The following is a 21,537-nucleotide window of genomic DNA, read 5'->3' on the forward strand; positions in this document are numbered from 1 at the left end:
ATGATAGGCTAAATAATATTATACCTAAATGGCAAATAAAGATACTCTGGCTTTTGGCAGGACTAGTAAGAGGGACGTGGTGGCTCAGGGGCTAGGACGTTGAGCTTGTCGATCGAAAGGTCGGCAGCTCAGCGGTTCGAATCCCTAGTGCTGCATAACGGGGTGAGCTCCCGTTCCGTGTCCCAGCTTCTGCCAACTTAGCAGTTTCGAAAGCATGTAAAAATGCAAATAGAAAAAATAGGGACCACCTTGGTGGGAAGGTAACAGCATTCCATGTACCTTTGGCATTGAGTCATGCCGGCCACATGACCACGGAGACGTCTTTGGACAGCGCTGGCTCTTCAGCTTTGAAACGGAGATGAGCACCGCCCCCTAGAGTCTGCAATGACTAGCACATATGTGCGAGGGGAACCTTTACCTTTACCTTTAGTAAGAGCTTTAACCTATCGCCAGAGGCTATCACTAGCACTCGCTAGCACTAGCACTTAGACTTATATACCGCTTCACAGTGCTTTACAGCCCCCTCTAAGCGGTTTACAGAGTCAGGCTATTGCCCCTCAACAATCTGTGTCCTCATTTTACCGACCTCGGAAGGATGGAAGGCTGAGTCAACCTTGGAGCCCGGTGAGATTTGATTTGCCAAACTGCTGGCAGCCGGTGATCAGCAGAAGTAACCAGCAGTACTACACTCCAACCACTGCGCCGCTGCGGCTCATCAAACCGAGAGATGTTGGTTTTGTCTTCTGCGAGGTGGGTGGGTGGGGTGGGGTGGGGAAACAGTGTGATTTGTTTTATATTTCATTCTCTGCTTGTTCCACCAAAACGTGGAATGTAATTAAACTTATTCCTGGAAACAGCAAGTTTGCAGCTGCTGCCAGACCTGCGTTTTCACTCAGCTTTGTATGTGCTCCTTGTTCATGGAAGCTTAGAAGCCATTCAGAGCAATGCATGCGGAGCGCTTCAATGGCACATCGCTCTAGCGGTGTTGTTAAATTATTGTGTGGGGTGTGTGTGTGTGTGTGTGTTTTTGCGTATCTTTCTCACATCAATCTAATAACACTGGGATCAGTGATCAGGAAATCAGGTGAAATTTGATTCTGTTGCTTCTTCCTGCCGGGCAAGATCCCGAATTTACTTTCTTTTGTTGACAGTTGCAGTTTCATTTTTTGGTTCCGTGTCCTCTCACCCTGTTTGATTGTCTCTAAATTTTCTGCACTGTTCGTTCGTGGGCATTTTCCCAGGCCGTAAGCTGTGGATTCAGCAGGGGTCTCCTCATCTTTCTTTATTTTATGTCCCTGTTCCACTTTTTCCTGCAAGGCCCTTAAAACGATTGACATGGTTCTTCCCAATTTCTGCTTGCACCACAAGAGCTCAGCTGCTGTGATTATTATACTAGATTGATACCACCCAGTGTAATATGAGCAAATAAGGAAGGATGATGGGATTATCTGATCTGTGAATGATTGGTGAGTGTCACCAAGCAATGATCAAATCCCAGTGTTAGATAACATTGCTTAAGAAATTGTTTTATCCACTTATATCAGTTGCTAGCTGGGTAAATGTAAGCAAATACCGTGTTTCCCTGAAAATAAGACCCTGTCTTATATTTTTTTGAACCCCGAAATAAGCGCTTGGGCTTATTTTCGGGGAGGTCTTATTATTTTGGGGTGTGTGGAGCAAGTTGGGGCTCCTCTTGCCGTCTTACCTGATTTCCAGCTCTGCGTTTGAATGTTTTCGGGGAGGGCTTATTTTCGGGGGAGGTTTATTTTAGCACATGCGCTCAAAAGCCCGATTGGGCTTATTATCAGGGAATGTCTTATTTTCGGGGAAACGGTATGAAAAGCAGTGTACACTTGAAGAGTAGGATGGTTGTTTAACTAGCAGAGTTTGAAGCTAACTAAGCCATAGTTAATGGATTTGAAATGATTTTAAAGAAGGCTAGCATGGTATGACACTAAGCAGATGCTATGTTCTACAATTGCTGTGGTGCAGTGATGCCTTCTGAACACTACTGCCTGCCTGGGTTGTTTCATGATTTATGTTTAATTTGTGCTATGATTTTCTAAAGAATTTATTTCTAGAAATAGGATGGCTCTTCGCTTCATATCTAATTACAGGTAACCCTCAACTTACGACCACGGTTGAGCCCAACATTTCCACTGCTAAGTGAAACAGTTGCTCAGTGAATTTTATGACCCGTTTTATGACCTTTCTTGGCACAGTTGTTAAGTGACTCACTGCAGTCGTTAAGCTCATAACAGGGTTGTTTGAGTAAATCTGGCTTTCCCATTGACTTGGCTTGTCGGAAGGTTGCAAAAGCCAATCACATGGTCTCAGGACACAGCAAATTGTCATAAATATGAATCAGTTGCCAAGCATTTTTGATCATGTAACCACACAGGGGTGCTGCAAGGCTCAAAAGCGCGCAAACGGTCATAAGTCACTTTTCTGCGCCATTGCAACTTCGAGCCGTCACTAAACGAATGGTTGCAATTCCAGGACTACGTGTACCGAAACTATTCTACTGCGAAAGAGGCCTTTCTGATAGGCGGATTATACCATAGTGCCTTTTAGCTTTTTAAAACCGTCCATCATTAAAAGAACGTCAAAAGTTCTGTAGTTGCCACCCACAAGAATTTTAATACTTTAATGAAGCATTTGCTGAATTGGAATGTTTGGGTATTTCCAAGAGAGCTAGCAGCACACGATAACGCAATCTTCTGTAGCTTGTTTTTGTGACGCTTGCATGGAACAAGTTTTTTTTTGAACTTTTCTTTCTTCTTCTTCTTCTTTTTTCGAAATGGGAACATTCTGTCTATGTGCATATTTAATAGTTGCAACTGAGCTACTCTTGTAACCAAGGACAATATCATTTGATATTCTTGTTCTTGGTGCTGTACTCATCGCCGTCCTTGATGTTGTTCATCTCAAACTGTTGTGAAACAAGTTCACTGAAGACTTGTTTCTTCTGGACTGGAATGCTGGACGTGTAGGCTGGGATGGGAAATACTTGCGTGTCGTTCACGGTTCACCAATGGCTCCATTGTTTTAAAGCTCTGTAGACAGCAAAGCGTGGCTACATTGGGCCAAGTGTTCGAAGGAATTTGATATTCGAGCCCTGCGAGTTACTTGAAGGTCTCGGGTTTTTTTCCTTCTTTCCCCTCCAAGCAAAAGAAGAAAGACGGGTGTCACCCCCCCCTCCCCTCTGCCTCGGATTTTTCTGCACCCGTGAACAGAATGGACTTTGTATGATTGATCGTTGCGCGGCGATCTGGAAATAGAGGTTCTTGCTCAATGAGGACTAAAACTGTAAATAGGATTCGGGGCCGCTCAAGGAAAGAGAACTTCTACGGTAAAATACAGTTCCAAAATTAAATTGCATGCTTTACTGACTTATTCGTAGTATCCTAAGTAAGCCGTTGATAAAATAGCACTTTGCTTCTGGTGTATCTATTTCAACTGCTTTCCTTTAAAATAGGACGTGCTCAGATAACTTTGCTTAGAAACGATTATCAGTGTAAGATACGTCTTTTGTATGTAGCTTACCTCAAGCTGTACTTTTAAAAGAGGAGTAGATTTGGTTCCATATCTCTTAAAAGTATTTTATGCATTGACCTTTCTGTGTAAAATGCTAGAGAAGAAAAAACAGGCGCGACGTCAAGAATCTTCTACTGTAATACCTTTTCACTGAATTTGTAATCCATACTTTCTTTTGGATGGTGCGAAATGCAAGAACTATGGAATCAGATATTAGACAGCTACGTGATTTATCATAAGTCAGATTATTTTTTCCCCTTATTTATTGGAAAGGGGGAAGAATTCTTATTAGCTTTGGTGTCCAAATTGCTTGGTTTTTTTATTTTTTTATTTACATTTATATCCCCCCCTTCTCCGAAGACTCAGGGCGGCTTAAAGTATATAAGGCAATAGTCTCATTCTATTTGTATATTTTACAAAGTCAACTTATTGCCCCCCCAACAATCTGGGTCCTCATTTTACCTACCTTATAAAGGATGGAAGGCTGAGTCAACCTTGGGCCGGGCTTGAACCTGCAGTAATTGCAGGCTGCTGTGTTTTAATAACAGGCTTCTTACAGCCTGAGCTACCACGGCCCTTTTTTCCAAACCATATGAAGTGCTCACTTGATTGCCATCAACCAAGCCTTCTTGTGGATGTGCTAGCTAATAGGACGCTAGCTAATAGCTAATGTGGATGTGCTAGCTAATAGTGCTAGCTAATAGGACGTTGAGCTTGTCGATCGAAAGGTTGTTCGAAGGCAGTTCAGCGGTTCGAATCCCTAGTGCTGCTGTGTAACGGGGTGAGCTCCCGTTACTTGTCCCAACTTCTGCCAACCTAGCAGTTTCAAAAGCACATAAAAATGCAAGTGGAAAAAATAGGGACCACCTTTGGTGGGAAGGTAACAGCGGTCTATGCGCCTTGCCGGCCACATGACCACGGAGACATCTTCGGACAGCGCTGGCTCTTCGGCTTTGAAACGGAGATGAGCCCCCTAGAGTCGGCAACGACTAGCACGTATGTGCGAGGGGAACCTTTACCTTTACCTAATGCTAAAACCCAAGTATTACAGAAACTAAAATAATTTGTGGATAACAATTAGCTGCAGTAAGTCATTTGCTCCACCCTCTGAGCCATGGTTTGGTATCTAGCTTAACCTGCCAGGTACTGTTTTGTATTGGTATTGTTTTGGGGGGTGGGGCTGGAGAAAATTACAGGGGATACCCAAAACCTGAGATCCGCCCATTTCTTAACATTGAAAAGCACCGATCTTATCTATCCATGGGATGTTCCTAATTTCCCATCCATCTTCTAACCAGACTCTGCCCAGTTTCATCCAATCCCTGTGTTATGTTCCTTTGACACTATCCTAAGGAATTTTAGTCCCCTGATGGGAAGGGTTTGAAAACAGGCATTGCGAATAACAAAGATCTTAATGGTGTGCTAGCAGTCAAGCGCTTATGCAGGTAAATCCTTTTAAGTGGTTAAATGAGGAAACAAGGAATTTCAGTGATGCTACATGGAATTAAACTGGATCCACGGTTTCCTGACGGCTTGGTGTAATCTCTGCAACTCCAGAGATTGAGGAAGGCAGCAAATTCAGCCGGCCTTTTGCCAGCATTCCAGAAGACAATGTTGCATGCCAGTAATTACTTAGAATTAGTAGTTAGTTAGGAGAAGGTTCTTCCTACACTTAAAGGTAGCACATACATGGGTGGACTCAGCAGTTACACCGATCCATGTCTCAGTAGCATCACTTTTCTTGGAGTGAAAGCGTTGTAATTTTATGCATGCTGTTTGTGCCCCTTATACTCAGAGGTTAAGTAAGTCATGGCGGGCTATTAGAAGATGCCAAGGGTTCATTCAAACACATTAGTTTCTGTCTCTCGTATTGCCTCGTGGTTGAGTTTTGTACTGTTTGCTCCTCTTCTGTGGCTGGTTCCACGTTTTTTCCCCCTCTGTCCTTTGCAGACAGGTCTTGCATCCATAAGCAATCCTCTTCCCATATGCCTAGGACCTGGTGTAAATACTGTGTTTCTCCGAAAATACGACCTACCCCCAAAACAAGCCCTAGCCTGATTTGCACGCCTGCGTCTAATATACCGTATTTTTCACAGTATAAGATGCACCTTATTTTTGGGGGAGGAAAATAAGAAAAAAGCTGATTGGCAGGTGGATCGGCCTCCCAGAATACCCCCAATCAGCTGTTCCCAGAGGTGAATTTTAGCAACAGGTTCTTTGGTTGTGAGCTCTGTGCCTTGCTTTTTTTTTTCTGCCTCTGAAACTTCTGAAAAAAGTTTTGTATGGGCTTTTTTTCTGAAGCTCTGTTTGGGTTTTTTTTTTCTGAGGCTCTGTTTGGGGGCCTTTTTTTCTGAAGCTCTGTTTGGAGCCTTCGTTTCTGATGCTTTTTTCAGCCTCTGAAACCTCTGTTTGAGAAGCTGGGCGGGCTACATTTGGAGTATAAGATGCAACCAGATTTTCACCCTCTTTTTTTTGGGGGGGGGGAAAGGTGCATCTTATACTCTGAAAAATACGGCAAGTCTTACCCCAAAAATAAGCCTGAGTGAAGCCCCACCCTACGTCTGGTTGTACAAGGTGGGGTAAGGTGCAGGCATAAAAATCAAGCTAGGGCAGGGTGGGGATTGGAGCTGCCCTGCACCCATGTACCGTAGGACTGCTGCAGCCAGGCTTTCCACGGCCCGACACCTGTTGTGCCACTGGCCAGCTTCTTCCGCAGCCACTTGCACCAGGATGCTGCGAGGCTTGTCACAACACGCCACGCAGCGTCCTGCCGCGAACGGCTGTACCGGTGCGATTTTATTTTATTATTATTTGAATTTATATCCCACCCTTCTCCGAAGACTCAGGGTGGCTTACATTGCAATAGTCTTCATCCATTTGTATATTATATACAAAGTCAACTTTTAATTTTAATCGACGAGCCTCGCGGCGTTGTGCCACGAGCGGCTCCCACCAGTGTGATGAGCAGTGCGGCGTCGGCTCACAAGTGGCCGCAGAAGAAGTCGGGCAGCGGCATGACAGGTGTCGGGGCGTGGGAGGCGTGGCTGCGGTGGTCCTAAGGTAAAGCGGTCAAGACATCCCCCGAAAATAAGACCTGATGCTTATTTTGGAGCCAAAAAGAAAATAAGACCGCGTCTTATTTTTGGGGAAACAAGGTAGCCTAGAGCAGGGGTTTCCAACCTTGGTCCCTTTAAGACTTGTGGACTTCAACTCCCAGAGTCCCTCAGCCAGCAAAGCTGGCTGAGGAACTCTGGGAGTTGAAGTCCACAAGTCTTAAAGGGACCAAGGTTGGAGACCCCTGACCTAGAGTGCCTAGTTAGCTATCATTATTGCAAGGTTTCTTTGCTCTCTCAAGGAACCTGTATTATGTCATAGAGCCCTGTGGAAGATTCTTAGTGTTTGGGATAGAACCCATCCTGGGCACTTCTCCCTACAACATCTCTTCAGAAGTAGCCAAGAACGGTGCTGGAAGACATTATGGGGAGAAGGGAATGGGAGCTACCCTTAATTTGCTCAATTTTGGCAAGATGGGTAAACGTCCTCATTTTGTTACTAAGGTTAATTCACTTATCCTTCCGTTTACAACAATGGTAGGCTTAAAATAACAACGGGAAGGGGAATGAGACATTTTACGACCAATTTCCTGATTAGATTGTTGGCTTCATGACCCAAGAATGTTAGTACATGAGATTAGGGTAAGAATGTTGTTGAACAAACACAACAGAATGATGCCACCACAAATCTAAGCATGCAGTCATTGCTCAAGGAGTCAGACGAGTGATTGTTATTGCCTCTAAATAGCTCTCCATATTCAAACAAATTGGCATAGAAATAGATACAGCTGCTTATCCCACTCTGTTTATCAGTGACCACATAATTTATAGGTTACTATCGTTCAGTGCAGACTGCAGCCAAGAGTTGAAAAAGTCAGAATTGGATTGTTTGGGCATTTTCGAGAGAGCCAGCACACGATAACACAATCTTATATATAGCTTGTTTTTGTGAAGCCTGCATGGAACAGTGTGTGTTTGGCTTTTTTTTTTGGATACGCTGAGGGTAGCCCAGTTTATGATCCGCTGGATTTACCATCGTGTTTTTTTTTTACAGGGTCCAATCTGAGTCGGTCACTAGGACCAAACGTTCATTCTTCCAAACTTTTGGGCTCCTGCTGGATGGAGCCCATCGTCAGGGAAATTTCTTTCTCTCCAGAATATGTGTTGGGTTGTTCTGTGTGTTGTATTTATATGGTTCCTGGTTTTTTTTTTTAGTTTGCTGTGGGAGGTATAATATAATAGTGAACCATTGAACCTTCATCTTTGTTCCATAAAGATTCAATCTATCACTCTTAACACTAATCGGTATTATACGAGTATGTAGGATTTCAAGTCAGATTATTACATAGTGTAGCACTTACATAAGAGCTATCAGGAATAGCACCTGTCTCATTCTTTCTCTCAGCAACATGGGGTAGATGCATTTTGCAGGTTGAAAAATGACCTGCACATTTGGTTATTACATAAGATTTCTGGTTATTCTGCTATACATTCTTAGAAACTAGGGATGCGCCTAAACCAAATCTAATAGAGTCTTAAACATTGGGATCCAGAATCACATTTAGCTGGTTCATTTGGGAATTTTGAAAGTGATTGTTCCAAAAGGTCTAGACACAAGCATGTTGAGGAAGGTGGGCTGGCCAGTGCCTTGAAAATCATAACAGTGTTCACTTATACCAGTGATGGTTCACGTTTTCCGGACCGAGTGTCCAAAGCGCGCATTCATGTGTACAAATGCGCATGTGCGTGCCTAAATCCCTAAAATGCAATGTGCATGCCCCCCGCACATGTGCCCTGCCTCTCCGTGCATTTGCACATGGGGGTCCCCGCATGCCTCCCCATGCCCCGTGCAGAGACCCGAAAACCAGCTTGCCAGAGGGAGGCGCACACACATGCACAACCCAGCTGAACTGGGGCGACGGCTCGCGTACCATCAGAGAGGGCGCTGCGTGTCACCTTTGGCACCCATGCCATAGGTTCACCATCACGGACTTAGTGAAGTAACTGACTGAAGGACTGACAGTCATTTCTGTTAAGGGCTCATTAGAACAACCTGCAGAGAGAAGTGGGATAGAAACGTGAAGATACTCGTCGACTTCCTAAAACGTGCTGCACCAAAAATCCTAATTCCAGCCTGTAGCAATCTGCAAAAATCCTATTTGCATAAAGGCTCTTTATTCAAGCTGCGTTGGCTAATTGAAAAGCTTCAGGGATTCAAAGCTTGGCCCCGAGACCTTTAATTTCCCAGACTCTGCAGTTTACTTTATTTTTGCTCAAGGAGGTAAGAGAATTGGAGAGGTGAAGATTTCCTTTATCTTCTGATTAATATTCACTGAGTCTGATGTCTCTCTGTCTCCTTCATTTCACTTCCCTGTTGACTCTGTTGGTGAGTCAGACCATTATTTCTGTCACTTGCTTTTATACGGCTCTACTGATTTATTTATTCTTTTGGATGACCTGATGTCTTCTCGCTCAGCAGCACCCTCTGATCATTAGGTGACCCCAGTGATCCAGGGGGAAAAACAAGAGCACCTTGAGCTGTCTGAAAATGTTCTGATCTTCACGGTTTTCTGAATCTGATCTGATTTGTTTTTCCAGCATTGGAGGGCAGTCGCTTCCCAGCATGGATAATAGCTGTGCTTTGTTAACTACCTCAAGCTTGGCCAATTTGCAACCAGGAGGAATGTAAAAATAAGAGCGCGCGCATGCTGCTGAAAAGCCACGAGATTCCTTGGTAGAAATAATAGGGCTAGTGAAAGTGAGCGAGCCTTTCAAACTTCCTGCCTTGTCGGGAACTTTGCCTCCCTAGCTTGTCAGCCAAGGAATCTTTGCCACCTTAGCCGCAAAACGGCTTTTTTGCAAATCAGCGGGAAAGTCATCTGCATCGTTAAAACATTTAGCGGGTTTATTATGTCTGGATTATTGCTTGAGGATGATGTTCTCCATTCAGTCAGGTGTCCTTGGCGATTCTATGGGCCAGGTCTCTCCATGTCTTCCTGTCTTGCACAACTTCTCTGAGTTGTTCTGTACTCTGGCTGTTGTCAGCTTTGATGACGTCGGGACACCATGGTCTTTGGTGGCTTGGTTTCCTTTTTTTTTTTTAATTTGCATTTATATCCCGCCCTTCTCCGAAGACTCAGGGCGGCATACACTATGTTAGCAATAGTCTTCATTCATTTGTATATTATATACAAAGTCAATTTATTGCCCCCAACAATCTGGGTCCTCATTTTACCTACCTTATAAAGGATGGAAGGTTGAGTCAACCTTGGGCCTGATGGGACTAGAACCTGCAGTAATTGCAAGCAGCTGTGTTAATAACAGACTGTCTTAGCAGTCTGAGCCACCAGAGGCCCTTTTACCACTAACAGATACAAAATTTATATTGCTGCCATGTTTCCCCGAAAATAAGACCGGGTCTTATATTAATGTTTGCTCCAAAAGACGCATTAGGGCTTATTTTCTGGTTAGGTCTTATTTTGGGGGAAATACGGTACTAAATGCACCCATCTGACTGAAAATCTTAACTGGGGCTTATTTTAGGGGTAGGGTTTATATTACGAACATCCTGAAAAATCATGCTTGGGCTTATTTTCCGGTTGGGATTTATTTTGGGGGAAAGAGGGCAAGTGAAACATTTGTTAAGGGAGTTTTGCCTCATTTTCTTGCCGCATTTATTAAATGAATCACTGCAGTTGTTACATTAATAACCTGGTTGTTAAGTGAATCCGCTCCCCCACCCCCCAACTTTGCTTGTCAGAAGTTCTCAAAAGGTGGTCATATGACTCTGGGACACTGCAACCATCATAAATATGAGTCAGTTCCCAAGTGTCTGAATTTAGATCATATGACTATATGGATGCTGCAGTGGTCATAAGTGTGAAAAAATGGTCGTACGTCTTTTTTTTCAGTGTCGTCGTAACTTTTTTTTAATTTGAATTTATATCCCGCCCTTCTCCGAAGACTCAGGGCGGCTTACACAGTGTTAAGCAACAGTCTTCATTCATTTGTATATTATATACAAAGTCAACTTTGATTGCCCCCAACAATCTGGGTCCTCATTTTACCTACCTTATAAAGGATGGAAGGCTGAGTCAACCGTGGGCCTGGTGGGACTAGAACCTGCAGTAATTGCAAGCAGCTGTGTTAATAACAGACTGCTTAGTCTGTTGAGCCACTAGAGGCCCCTTTGAACGGTCATTAAATGAACTGCTGTAAGACAAGGACTACTTGTATTAATCACATTGTGTAAACCCAGCCAATATGGTTAATAATAACATGCGGACTATTTCTCTTTAACTTGATTGCTAAAAAAAATATATCTTACAGGTGGTTTTTTGTACATAGCGATTCTAATATAGAAATTAGGATTAAGAATTTTTGTTATAAATCCGGCATTTTTAACAGAAGATCAAAATCCAGATATTGTCCTATATAAACGAAGACTTTAGAATAAGCAAAGCTTCTGTTGCTATCGATTATATATTATCTTTATATTTCATTGGGATTGTTATTCAAATTTTCTGCTTTACTGCTTAAATTCTTTACATAAGATGCATTTTACCACAGATTTTAATTTTCTGAAGGGCTAACTTGATCCAGCTTTAAGGTAAAGGTTCCCCTCACACATATGTGCTAGTCGTTGCCGACTCTAGGATTCGGTGCTCATCTCCGTTTCAAAGCCGAAGAGCCAGCGCTGTCCGAAGACGTCTCCGTGGTCATGTGGCCGGCATGACTCAACACCAAAGGCGCACGGAACGCTGTTCCCTTCCCACCAAAAGTGGTCCCTATTTTTCTACTTGCATTTTTTACGTGCTTTCAAACTGCTAGGTTGGCAGAAGCTGAGACAAGTCACGGGAACTCATCCCGTTATGCAGCACTAGGGATTCGAACTGCTGAACTGCCGACCTTTCGATGGACAAACTCAGCATCTTAGCCACTGAGCCACCACATCCCTCATATCCAGCTTTACTAATCCAGTATTTTGGGGGGGAAAAATGCTTTGTGTTATAGTTTGCCAAAACTACCAAAATAGATATGCAAAAATATTGCAACGGATGAAAAATGGTCAGTTTAAATGCCCAATGCTTAAAGAGACCCTTTTTGAAACCATCAATATTACGTTAATAAGGAAGAAACGTTTCTTTTATATATTTCTTTAAATGCCGATCATTAAAAAACGGATAGATAGAACCTACTCAACTGTATCCATTTTCTCTCTTTTTTTTTTCCTCTTTTCCACCCCCAGGTACTGATGTTGAACAGGATGCTGCTGTCAAACTTGCTCAAGAACGTGCTGAGATAGTTGCCAAGTACGACCGAGTAAGTTTGTGTAATCCTTAAATAATTGTGTCGTGGGCTATTCTGCTCTCTTGGGCTGAGTTAACGAGGGGCTCAGGCGATCGGATGATGAACAAACCAATGCACATCCACACCTGCTCCATTATCTCACTCGCAGCCAATCGTTGTGGTGCCCTCTTGTTTTCTTAAGTAGCTGTTGTACCAACATGTTGTAAAGGGAAGAGCAGGGGAGCGTGAAAAGATTCCCTCCAATTCCAGGTAGGAAATAGAGCCATGATGGCGAACCTGTGGCACGCGTGCCAGAGGTGGCACGCGGAGCCCTCTGTGGGCACGGGCACCGTTGCCAGCTGCTCTTCTGGTTTTTGAAAAATGGTTCAAAAAACGGCCTGAAAATGGCCCAGAAGCCCAAAAAAAACCAGCCTGAAAATTGCCACCAAAATGCCCTGAAAATGTCCCCCAAACAGCCTGCAAAAGGCCTGAAAAAAGCCCCCAAAATGGCCTGAAAACAGTCCAAAAATGCCCGAAAAAATGCCCCAAAAATGGTCCAGAAGTCCAAAAATCATCCTGAAAATTGCCTCAAAAATGGCCCCAAAACCGGCCTGAAAATAGCTAGAAAAAGACCCCAAAATGGGCTAAAAGTGGCCCGAAAAACAGCCTGAAAAACAGCCCAAAAATGGCCTAGAAGCCCAAAAAACAGCCTGAAAACTGCCCCCAAAAATGGCCTGAAAATGGCCCGAAAAACAGCCTGAAAACAGCCCGAAAAACAGGCCTTTTTCAGGCCAAAAACAGCCAAAAAACAATCTGAAAATGGCCTGAAAAACAGCCTGAAAATGGCCCCAAAAATGGCCCCAAAACAGGCATGCGTGCGCCGGCCAGTTGGTCTTCAGGTTTCCTGCACGCACGTTCCGGTTTGGGCACTTGGTGCCGAAAAGGTTCAGCATCACTGCCCTAGTAAGACCACACCTGGAATACTGCAACCAATTTTGCTCACCATACTACAGAAAAGATATTGAGACTTTGGAAAACGTTCAGAGAAAGAGCAAGTAAGACGATCAAAGGCCTGGAGACTAACACGTAAGAAGAAAGGCTGCAAGATTTGGGTTTGGCCAGTCTAAAGAAAAGAAGAATTAGGGGTGACGTGATAGCAGCATTCCAGTATTTGAGGGGCTCCCACAAAGAATAGTGGGTCAAATTATTCCCAAAGCACCAGAGGGCAGGACAAGAAACAATGGTTGGAAACTAAATCGAAGAGCGAAGCAACCTGGAATTAAGGAGAAACTTCCTAACAGGGAGGACAATTAACCAGGGGAACAGCTTGCCTCCAGAAATCGTGGGCGCTCCATCACTGGAGGTTTTTAAGAAGAGTCTAGACCAGGGGTCTCCAACCTTGGTCCCTTTAAGACTTGTGGACTTCCACTCCCAGAGTCCCTCAGCCAGCTTTGCTTCATCACTGAAGGTTTTTAAGAAAAGTCTAGACCAGGGGTCTCCAACCTTGGTCCCTTTAAGACTTGTGGACTTCAACTCCCAGAGTCCCTCAGCCAGCTTTGCTTCATCACTGAAGGTTTTTAAGAAAAGTCTGGACCAGGGGTCTCCAACCTTGGTCCCTTTAAGACTTGTGGACTTCAACTCCCAGAGTCCCTCAGCCAGCTTTGCTTCATCACTGAAGGTTTTTAAGAAGAGTCTAGACCAGGGGTCTCCAACCTTGGTCCCTTTAAGACTTGTGGACTTCAACCCCAGAGTCCTCAGCCAGCTTTGCTTCATCACTGAAGGTTTTAAGAAGAGTCTAGACCAGGGTCTCAACCTTGGTCCCTTTAAGACTTGTGGACTTCAACTCCCAGAGTCCCTCAGCCAGCTTTGCTTCATCACTGAAGGTTTTTAAGAAGAGTCTAGACCAGGGGTCTCCAACCTTGGTCCCTTTAAGACTTGTGGACTTCAACTCCCAGAGTCCCTCAGCCAGCTTTGCTTCATCACTGAAGGTTTTTAAGAAGAGTCTAGACCAGGGGTCTCCAACCTTGGTCCCTTTAAGACTTGTGGACTTCAACTCCCAGAGTCCCTCAGCCAGCTTTGCTTCATCACTGAAGGTTTTAAGAAGAGTCTAGACCAGGGTCTCCAACCTTGGTCCCTTTAAGATTTGTGGACTTCAACTCCCAGAGTCCCTCAGCCAGCTTTGCTTCATCACTGAAGGTTTTTAAGAAAAGTCTAGACCAGGGGTCTCCAACCTTGGTCCCTTTAAGAGTTGTGGACTTCAACTCCCAGAGTCCCTCAGCCAGCTTTGCTTCATCACTGAAGGTTTTTAAGAAAAGTCTAGACCAGGGGTCTCCAACCTTGGTCCCTTTAAGACTTGTGGACTTCAACTCCCAGAGTCCCTCAGCCAGCTTTGCTTCATCACTGAAGGTTTTTAAGAAAAGTCTAGACCAGGGGTCTCCAACCTTGGTCCCTTTAAGACTTGTGGACTTCAACTCCCAGAGTCCCTCAGCCAGCTTTGCTTCATCACTGAAGGTTTTTAAGAAAAGTCTGGACCAGGGGTCTCCAACCTTGGTCCCTTTAAGACTTGTGGACTTCAACTCCCAGAGTCCCTCAGCCAGCTTTGCTTCATCACTGAAGGTTTTTAAGAAGAGTCTAGACCAGGGGTCTCCAACCTTGGTCCTTTAAGACTTGTGGACTTCAACTCCCAGAGTCCTCAGCCAGCTTTGCTTCATCACTGAAGGTTTTTAAGAAGAGTCTAGACCAGGGGTCTCCAACCTTGGTCCCTTTAAGACTTGTGGACTTCAACTCCCAGAGTCCCTCAGCCAGCTTTGCTTCATCACTGAAGGTTTTTATGAAGAGTCTAGACCAGGGGTCTCCAACCTTGGTCCCTTTAAGACTTGTGGACTTCAACTCCCAGAGTCCCTCAGCCAGCTTTGCTTCATCACTGAAGGTTTTTAAGAAGAGTCTAGACCAGGGGTCTCCAACCTTGGTCCCTTTAAGACTTGTGGACTTCAACTCCCAGAGTCCCTCAGCCAGCTTTGCTTCATCACTGAAGGTTTTTAAGAAGAGTCTAGACCAGGGGTCTCCAACCTTGGTCCCTTTAAGATTTGTGGACTTCAACTCCCAGAGTCCCTCAGCCAGCTTTGCTTCATCACTGAAGGTTTTTAAGAAAAGTCTAGACCAGGGGTCTCCAACCTTGGTCCCTTTAAGAGTTGTGGACTTCAACTCCCAGAGTCCTCAGCCAGCTTTGCTTCATCACTGAAGGTTTTAAGAAAAGTCTAGCCCAGGGTCTCCAACCTTGGTCCCTTTAAGACTTGTGGACTTCAACTCCCAGAGTCCCTCAGCCAGCTTTGCTTCATCACTGAAGGTTTTTAAGAAAAGTCTAGACCAGGGGTCTCCAACCTTGGTCCCTTTAAGACTTGTGGACTTCAACTCCCAGAGTCCCTCAGCCAGCTTTGCTTCATCACTGAAGGTTTTTAAGAAAAGTCTAGACCAGGGGTCTCCAACCTTGGTCCCTTTAAGACTTGTGGACTTCAACTCCCAGAGTCCCTCTGGGAGTTGAAGTCCACAAGTCTTAAAGGGATCAAGGTTGGAGACCCCTGATCTAGACCAGTGTTGGCGAACCTTTTCGGCGCTGAGTGCTGAAACAGGAGCGCAGGCACGGGGGAGCACCAGAAACAGGAAGAGCAGCTCCTTGACACACATGCGCAGGAGCGCTGGCAACTGGAAGAGCCGTTCCTCAGCGTGCACGCATGCACCGGGAAGCTGAGCTTCCAGTTTCCACATCACCTGGTCTTCCGGTTTCTGGCGCGCATCCACGCGCGAAGACCAGCTGGCTGGCACTCATGTGCACGCTGCAACGGGCGACAGCTGATGTGCCTGGAGAGATGGCTCTGCGTGCCATTTCCGGCACGCGTGCCACAGGGTAGCCATCACGGTACTAGGGTTTTAGAAAACGATACGAGTAATTCACGTGATCTTGATTCTCGGCCTCTGTTTATGCCAGCAGCTATTGTTATGGTGGAACCGTAAGTAGCAAATTTAATAAAAATGAACTAATTATCTGTCGTCCTCTGCTTTCTACAGGGACGTGAAGGAGCCCAGATCGAGCCTTGGGAAGATGCTGACTACCTGCTTTACAAAGTTACCGACAGATTTGGTTTCTTGCAGTAAGTTTTGCAGCTTGGCAAAGGAATGGCATTTGCTGTTGGCTTCGTTTGATTCTCAGTTGCGGTTTTGGCATGCCTGTTTAGTCAGAGTGTTGATCGCGCACCTTACAGAAAAATTGCTTTGTGAATAGAGTTCCATTTGGCAAATAAAATTCAAATGGTCTCGCGCTGTGCTTTTCATTTTTTTATGCACAGCATTTTTCTTAGTCAGTGATTTAAAATTGATCCAGGCTCGGTAATTGAAAAGTATCGGCCTTTGCCTTTTGCTGGATGTAATATGACTGCAGAGATGCCTTATTCAAACTAATAAAAAAATAAAAAACAACTGGTGACATGTTAGAATAATTTAAAGATAATAGCCGCAATATTGTTTAATACTTAAATTCTATATGAAGTTATCAGAGTCGTCTGAATAAATAGTCCTTGACTTATGACCACTCACCTAGTAACAGTTTGAAGTAACAATTGACCCGAAAAAGGGCACTTATGACCTAGTGATTGTGTCCCCCCGCCCATTCATGTGATCATCCTTCAGGCGCTTAGCAACCTGGCCACAGTTACTTCCTGCGGTCACATGACTGCTTTCCTAAGGCACAGGTGTCAAACTCGCTGCGTCACGTTGCTGTCACGTGACGTATCGCGACGCTTTTTCCCTTCGCGGAGCTGGGGTGGGCGTGGCCTGCACGTGACGCATCCAGTATGATACCCCTGTCCTAAGGTGTCATCCTATGTGTGAGTGTGTGTGTGTGTAGTGGGTGTCTTCTTTTCATACAAAAGCATTAACAATACTTAACAATTAACAATTTGCCAGGTCAAATTAGGACCAGACTGATCTAAGTCCAGATTTCTTATGTGAGTTTACCATCCTGATTTGTTAACCTGCTTTACATTTGTTAATGAATGAGGCAAATAGCTATCCCTTAATGCAGGGGTGTCAAACTGGCGGCCTATGGGTACGCAGGCCACGCCCATCCCAGCTCCGCGAAGGGAAAAAAGTTGCAATACGTCACGTGACAGCAACGTGACGCCGTGAGTTTGACACCCGTGCCTTAATGCAGGGGTCTCCAACCTTGGCAACTTTAAGACTTGTGGACTTCAACTTCCAGAGTTCCTCAGCCAGCTTGGAGATCCGTGCCTTAATGGAATGGATTTATTAGCCGAACATGGAGGCACATGATAAATAGCACTTTCGAGATACTTTGGTATTGTAAGTATCATCTCTTGATTTATTCATCCCATGGGTGAAAAATGTGAAATAAGACCTGAAAAAAACTTTTATTAGTTTTAGGTAACTGTTGGTGGAATTCCCTTCAAAAGATGGTTATATAATTCTCACATTTGTGCAAACGTTACAGTAAAAAGTTTTTCCATCTCATATTCGGTCCGTAGCTATTGTAACTACATGGTTTCTGGGTTATCAATTATTAAAATTCAATTTTAGAGTGGATATGCTAGCTGGTACTGTGCAAGGGCAAAAGGGTTATTCCTCCTTGTTCTCTTATTTTAGAATAAAACTGTGAAATGCGGTGTTAAATCTAAGACTGTTATGTGGGTCAGGTACACCTGCACAATCAATAGGGAACATTAACCCCTGTAACTCAGAAACAATAAAATTGAATAGCAGCAAACCAGCTCCCTTCCTTTTCCTCTGTATCTAATATTCTGTTTGCCTAATTTCGACCCACCTTCCCATGGAGGAATTAATTTATATTAAAAGTAGCTTTAATTTTCATGAATAATTTATGGAACTGTTCCAAGTTAATCTAATGGTATTGACTGGTATTTAGGGCAGGTGTGAGAAATTACCGGTTCACACAATTTTCTCCTTTTCATATGTGACATTCATTATTGCAAGATCATTCAGGCATGGAATAAGATCTCTATAAGGCAGGGGTGTCAAACTTAAGGCCCGCGGGCCGGATCCGGCCCACGAGGTGCTTAGATCAGGCCTGCAGACCACCCTGGAAACAGCAAAGGACCAACCCACAGTGCCTCTGCCAGCGAAAACAGGTTCCAATATCTGTTTTCAGCTGGGACGGCCTCCTGCAACCCTCTGCCAGCGAAAACGGAGCTCGGGAGGGCCTTCCCGAGCTCCGTTTTCACTGGTAGAGGATTGCAGGAGGCCGTCCCAGCTGAAAACGGAGATTGGGAGCCCGTTTTACCTGGCAGAGCACTCGGGACACGATAGGCGTACCTGACACGAGTGACGTTAAGCTGGCCACACCCACCCCGGCCTCCCGAGGTCAAACACAACCGTGATGCGGCCCTCAGTGAAATTGAGTTTGACAACCCTGCTATAAAGGAGCGGACTAGAAGACCCTCAAGGTCCCTTCCAACCCAGTGATTCTATGTTGTATGAAATTATACCCTTCTAAAAATCAAAACGCTATAGTAGTGTTGTGTCTTGTCCGCTCTCACCGCAGCCGGGGTCTGCTTATCTGCTCCCGAACACGGAGGAATGTATGCCTCCCGGCCCCAGTTCTGGCTCCATGCCCAGACAAGCTGCAGAGGAGGGGGCACCTCCCGGTCCCAGCCCTGGCTCCATGCCCAAGCAGGCTGCAGAGGAGGGAGCATCCTGCCCCAGCCCTGGCTCCATGCCCAGGCAAACGGAGCAGCTAGACCCTCCCTCCTCCACAGCATGTGAGCCTGAGGAAAGTTTACTTCCAACAACAGCTGATTGGAGTGACCCTCGCATCAGAAGATTGGATAGGCGGAGGCAACAGAAGGAAGGGAGGGGCAGGCCTTAATGAGTGCTGAGTCATGGAGCCACACCCCATGGCCTATATAAAGGATCTGCTTTCTGGCATTCTCTGAGTCAGGCAAAGTCGAACTTATCTTGCTGAAGTCACTTACTGGTCTCCTGCCTGCTCTGAGGACTTTGCTAGGACTTTGGGCAGAGCTGCAGAGGCAAGCCTGATTCGGATTTCCCTGACCCGGCCATCAGCGGAGGAGTGGGACACGACAAGTAGCCTTCTACTATAGTTCATAGAATTGCTTGGAAGAGAGAACAATGTACCAGCTCGCTTGAGTCTGTGTTGAAGCACTTGACGTGCCTGACTTTCTCACCGAGGATTTGTTTTCAAGGAGTCGATTTTCTCCGTTTTAATCATTTTTTTAACCCCTTGGGAAAGAAAGAGATTCCCTGCTTCCTTGGTTTAGAAGTATATGCTCTTCAAAATATGAACTTGTCCTTAGAGGATAAGCTTATCAAGAAACTTGATCGATGCCCTGGAATAAATGAGAAACAATTCAGCAGAAGATAATACGTTTAACAACGCAGCCGTCCTTATCTGGAAAAAAACAGGGCTCACCATTTTGAAGAATAAAAGGAAAGGCGTAAGAATTTTAACGCGTCACTATTGGAAATGTGGGACTTTCTCCATGGTTTTAGCTACCGTATTTTTTGGAGTATAAGACGCACCTTAGTTTTTGGGGAGGAAAATAGGAAAAAAAAAATTCTGCCTACCAGGTATTCATCTGGCTAGCATCCTTAGCCTGGTCAGCTTCAGCACATTAGTTCGCTCACTGGTTTTGAGGTTGGGGCTGGTTGGGGCTTAAAAAAACAGCTTCTAAAGTACAGCTGATCGTCGGAGGGAGCAGCAATTAGAAAAGCAGGCAAAGCACGGAAGAGGTAAGAGAAGGCAGCAGCTGTTCCGGGTAGCCATTTTGGGCACCGCGTGTCACGTTTTCAGCCTTCAAACACGTCGTGTTTTTGGGCGGCAATGTGCTTTGGCGATCCCCGCAGCCTTGAAGGGCTGTCAAACGGAGCGTTTGGAGGCTGAAAACGCGACATGCGGAGCCCAAAAACGCAAGCCATTGTCAGTGGCAATCTCTGCAGCCAGGAAGAGGATGCACGGAGGCCGAAAGGTGGGGGCTGGCAGGTGGGCAGGGTTACATTCGGAGTATAAGACACACCCAAGTTTTCAGCCTTTTTTAGGAGGGAAAAAAGTGCATCTTATACTCCGAAAAATACGGTAATTTATATTCAATTGTTGAACGTCTTTCTCTTGGATTTAGCTGGGTTTTGTTGCTTTTCTTTATTTTATTTGTGTGTGTCTTTGGGTCACTTTTTGAATAGTGGTGTCTGCCTGGACTAGACCCTGCAGATTTTTTTGGTAAGTTGTTTTTGAAGTGGTTTCTTCAGTTAGGTCAACTATGGCAACTTTATGACCTGTGGACTTCAACTCCCAGAATTCCTGAGCCAGCTTGGTCTATGGCAGGGGTGTCAAACTCGTGGCCCGTGAGCCGGATGCGTCATACGCTGGCCATGGCAACTCCCGGTTTAGCGAAGGGGGAAAAAAAGTCATAACATGACGATAACGTGTTGTCACGAGTTTGATACCCCTGGTCAATGGTATCATTCAATCCTCTGTGGCCATTTGTGGCAACATTGCTGACCATCTTGTTGACATGTACTAAAACTGTATTTTGACTTTCAGGCAGTAGAAATCTATTTCCCATCTTGCCAACGTGATGGTGTGTATTTAAAAAAAACCTATATTCTTTAACTATAATGCGTTGCCATAGCTCATGGGGGAACCAAAAGAATGCCCTCCTATTCCAAATTATATTACATGCTCAAATGAAGTAATTGATTTTTTGGGGGGTTAAAATTATAAGAGGAAAATCCGGAAGAGAGTCAGAAAAGGAGGCTCAGAAAAGCCTGTTTTGTTGAAGTGGCTATATATTATTATTGCTTAACACAATGTAAGCCACCCTGAGTCTTCGAGAAGGGTGGGATATAAATTCAAATTAAATATATATATATATGTGTGTGACATGCCAATAGAGTCAAGATCGTGTCAGGTGCAAGGAATCAGGACTATACACTAAAGTTCAATAGTAAATTGGCACCAGATAAGGATCAATAGAATTCAAGAGGGTTGGACTTAGACCATTTGTGAGAACATAAGGATTCTAGGCTGATGTCTTGTTTAATTCCACCACCCCCAGCCCTGCCTCCTCTTCTACATCTAGGCATTTTCTGAATTTTTGGGCACACTGAGCCCAAAAGAGTCACCATCATTTATATCGGGGCACTTTTATCTTGGAAAAGCCTTATTTTCGCGCTCTCCTTCCAACCTTTTCTCTCACCTGCCTAGAAGAGCAATACGCTATCCAGCTAGATGGCATTCCAGTTGCGCTACTTAACTTCAGAGCATTTTCATGTTGTAACTGTTTATGAGGCTGGGTGGTTGCTTTCTAACAGGCTACCTGGGGGACTTGTAATTGGACAACTTGTAGATATACCCCAAATAGATAAATGGATAAACAAGCCATTTCTAAGTTATGTGTACAAATCAGCTGTTTTCATCTAATGACTCTTCAGCAGGGGATTTTGTGTTAGGGAGATAACTTGGAGTGTTGTACTAATTGCATTAGTGTGTTAGAGCAGGACTTCCTCAACTGGGCAACTTTTAGAAGTGGGGACATTAATTCCCAGAATTCACAGGAGTTCTATTTTCGCTGAGGAATTCTGGAGCTTGAAGTCTACACATTTGGAACTTTTC

General features: G+C 44.7%; 1 protein-coding gene across 7 annotated transcripts in view; it reads left to right on the top strand.

Annotated features, from left to right (window-relative positions):
* Nucleotides 1-21,537, top strand: part of USP6NL (USP6 N-terminal like) — a 178,986-nt gene that overhangs the window by 88,222 nt on the left and 69,227 nt on the right. For 3 of the 7 annotated variants that reach the window (XM_058191099.1, XM_058191097.1, XM_058191098.1), the window contains exons 3-4: nt 11,839-11,912; nt 15,945-16,027. In XM_058191099.1, coding sequence (XP_058047082.1) covers nt 11,839-11,912; nt 15,945-16,027 — 157 coding nt within the window. Of the gene's footprint in view, nt 1-2,716; nt 3,353-11,838; nt 11,913-15,944; nt 16,028-21,537 lie in introns of those variants that run through there. The other 4 variants (XM_058191102.1, XM_058191103.1, XM_058191101.1 and 1 more) reach the window with 3 other exon arrangements.

The sequence above is a fragment of the Ahaetulla prasina genome, chromosome 7 (genome assembly GCF_028640845.1).
Source record: "Ahaetulla prasina isolate Xishuangbanna chromosome 7, ASM2864084v1, whole genome shotgun sequence".
In the NCBI taxonomy this organism is placed as follows: domain Eukaryota; kingdom Metazoa; phylum Chordata; class Lepidosauria; order Squamata; family Colubridae; genus Ahaetulla; species Ahaetulla prasina.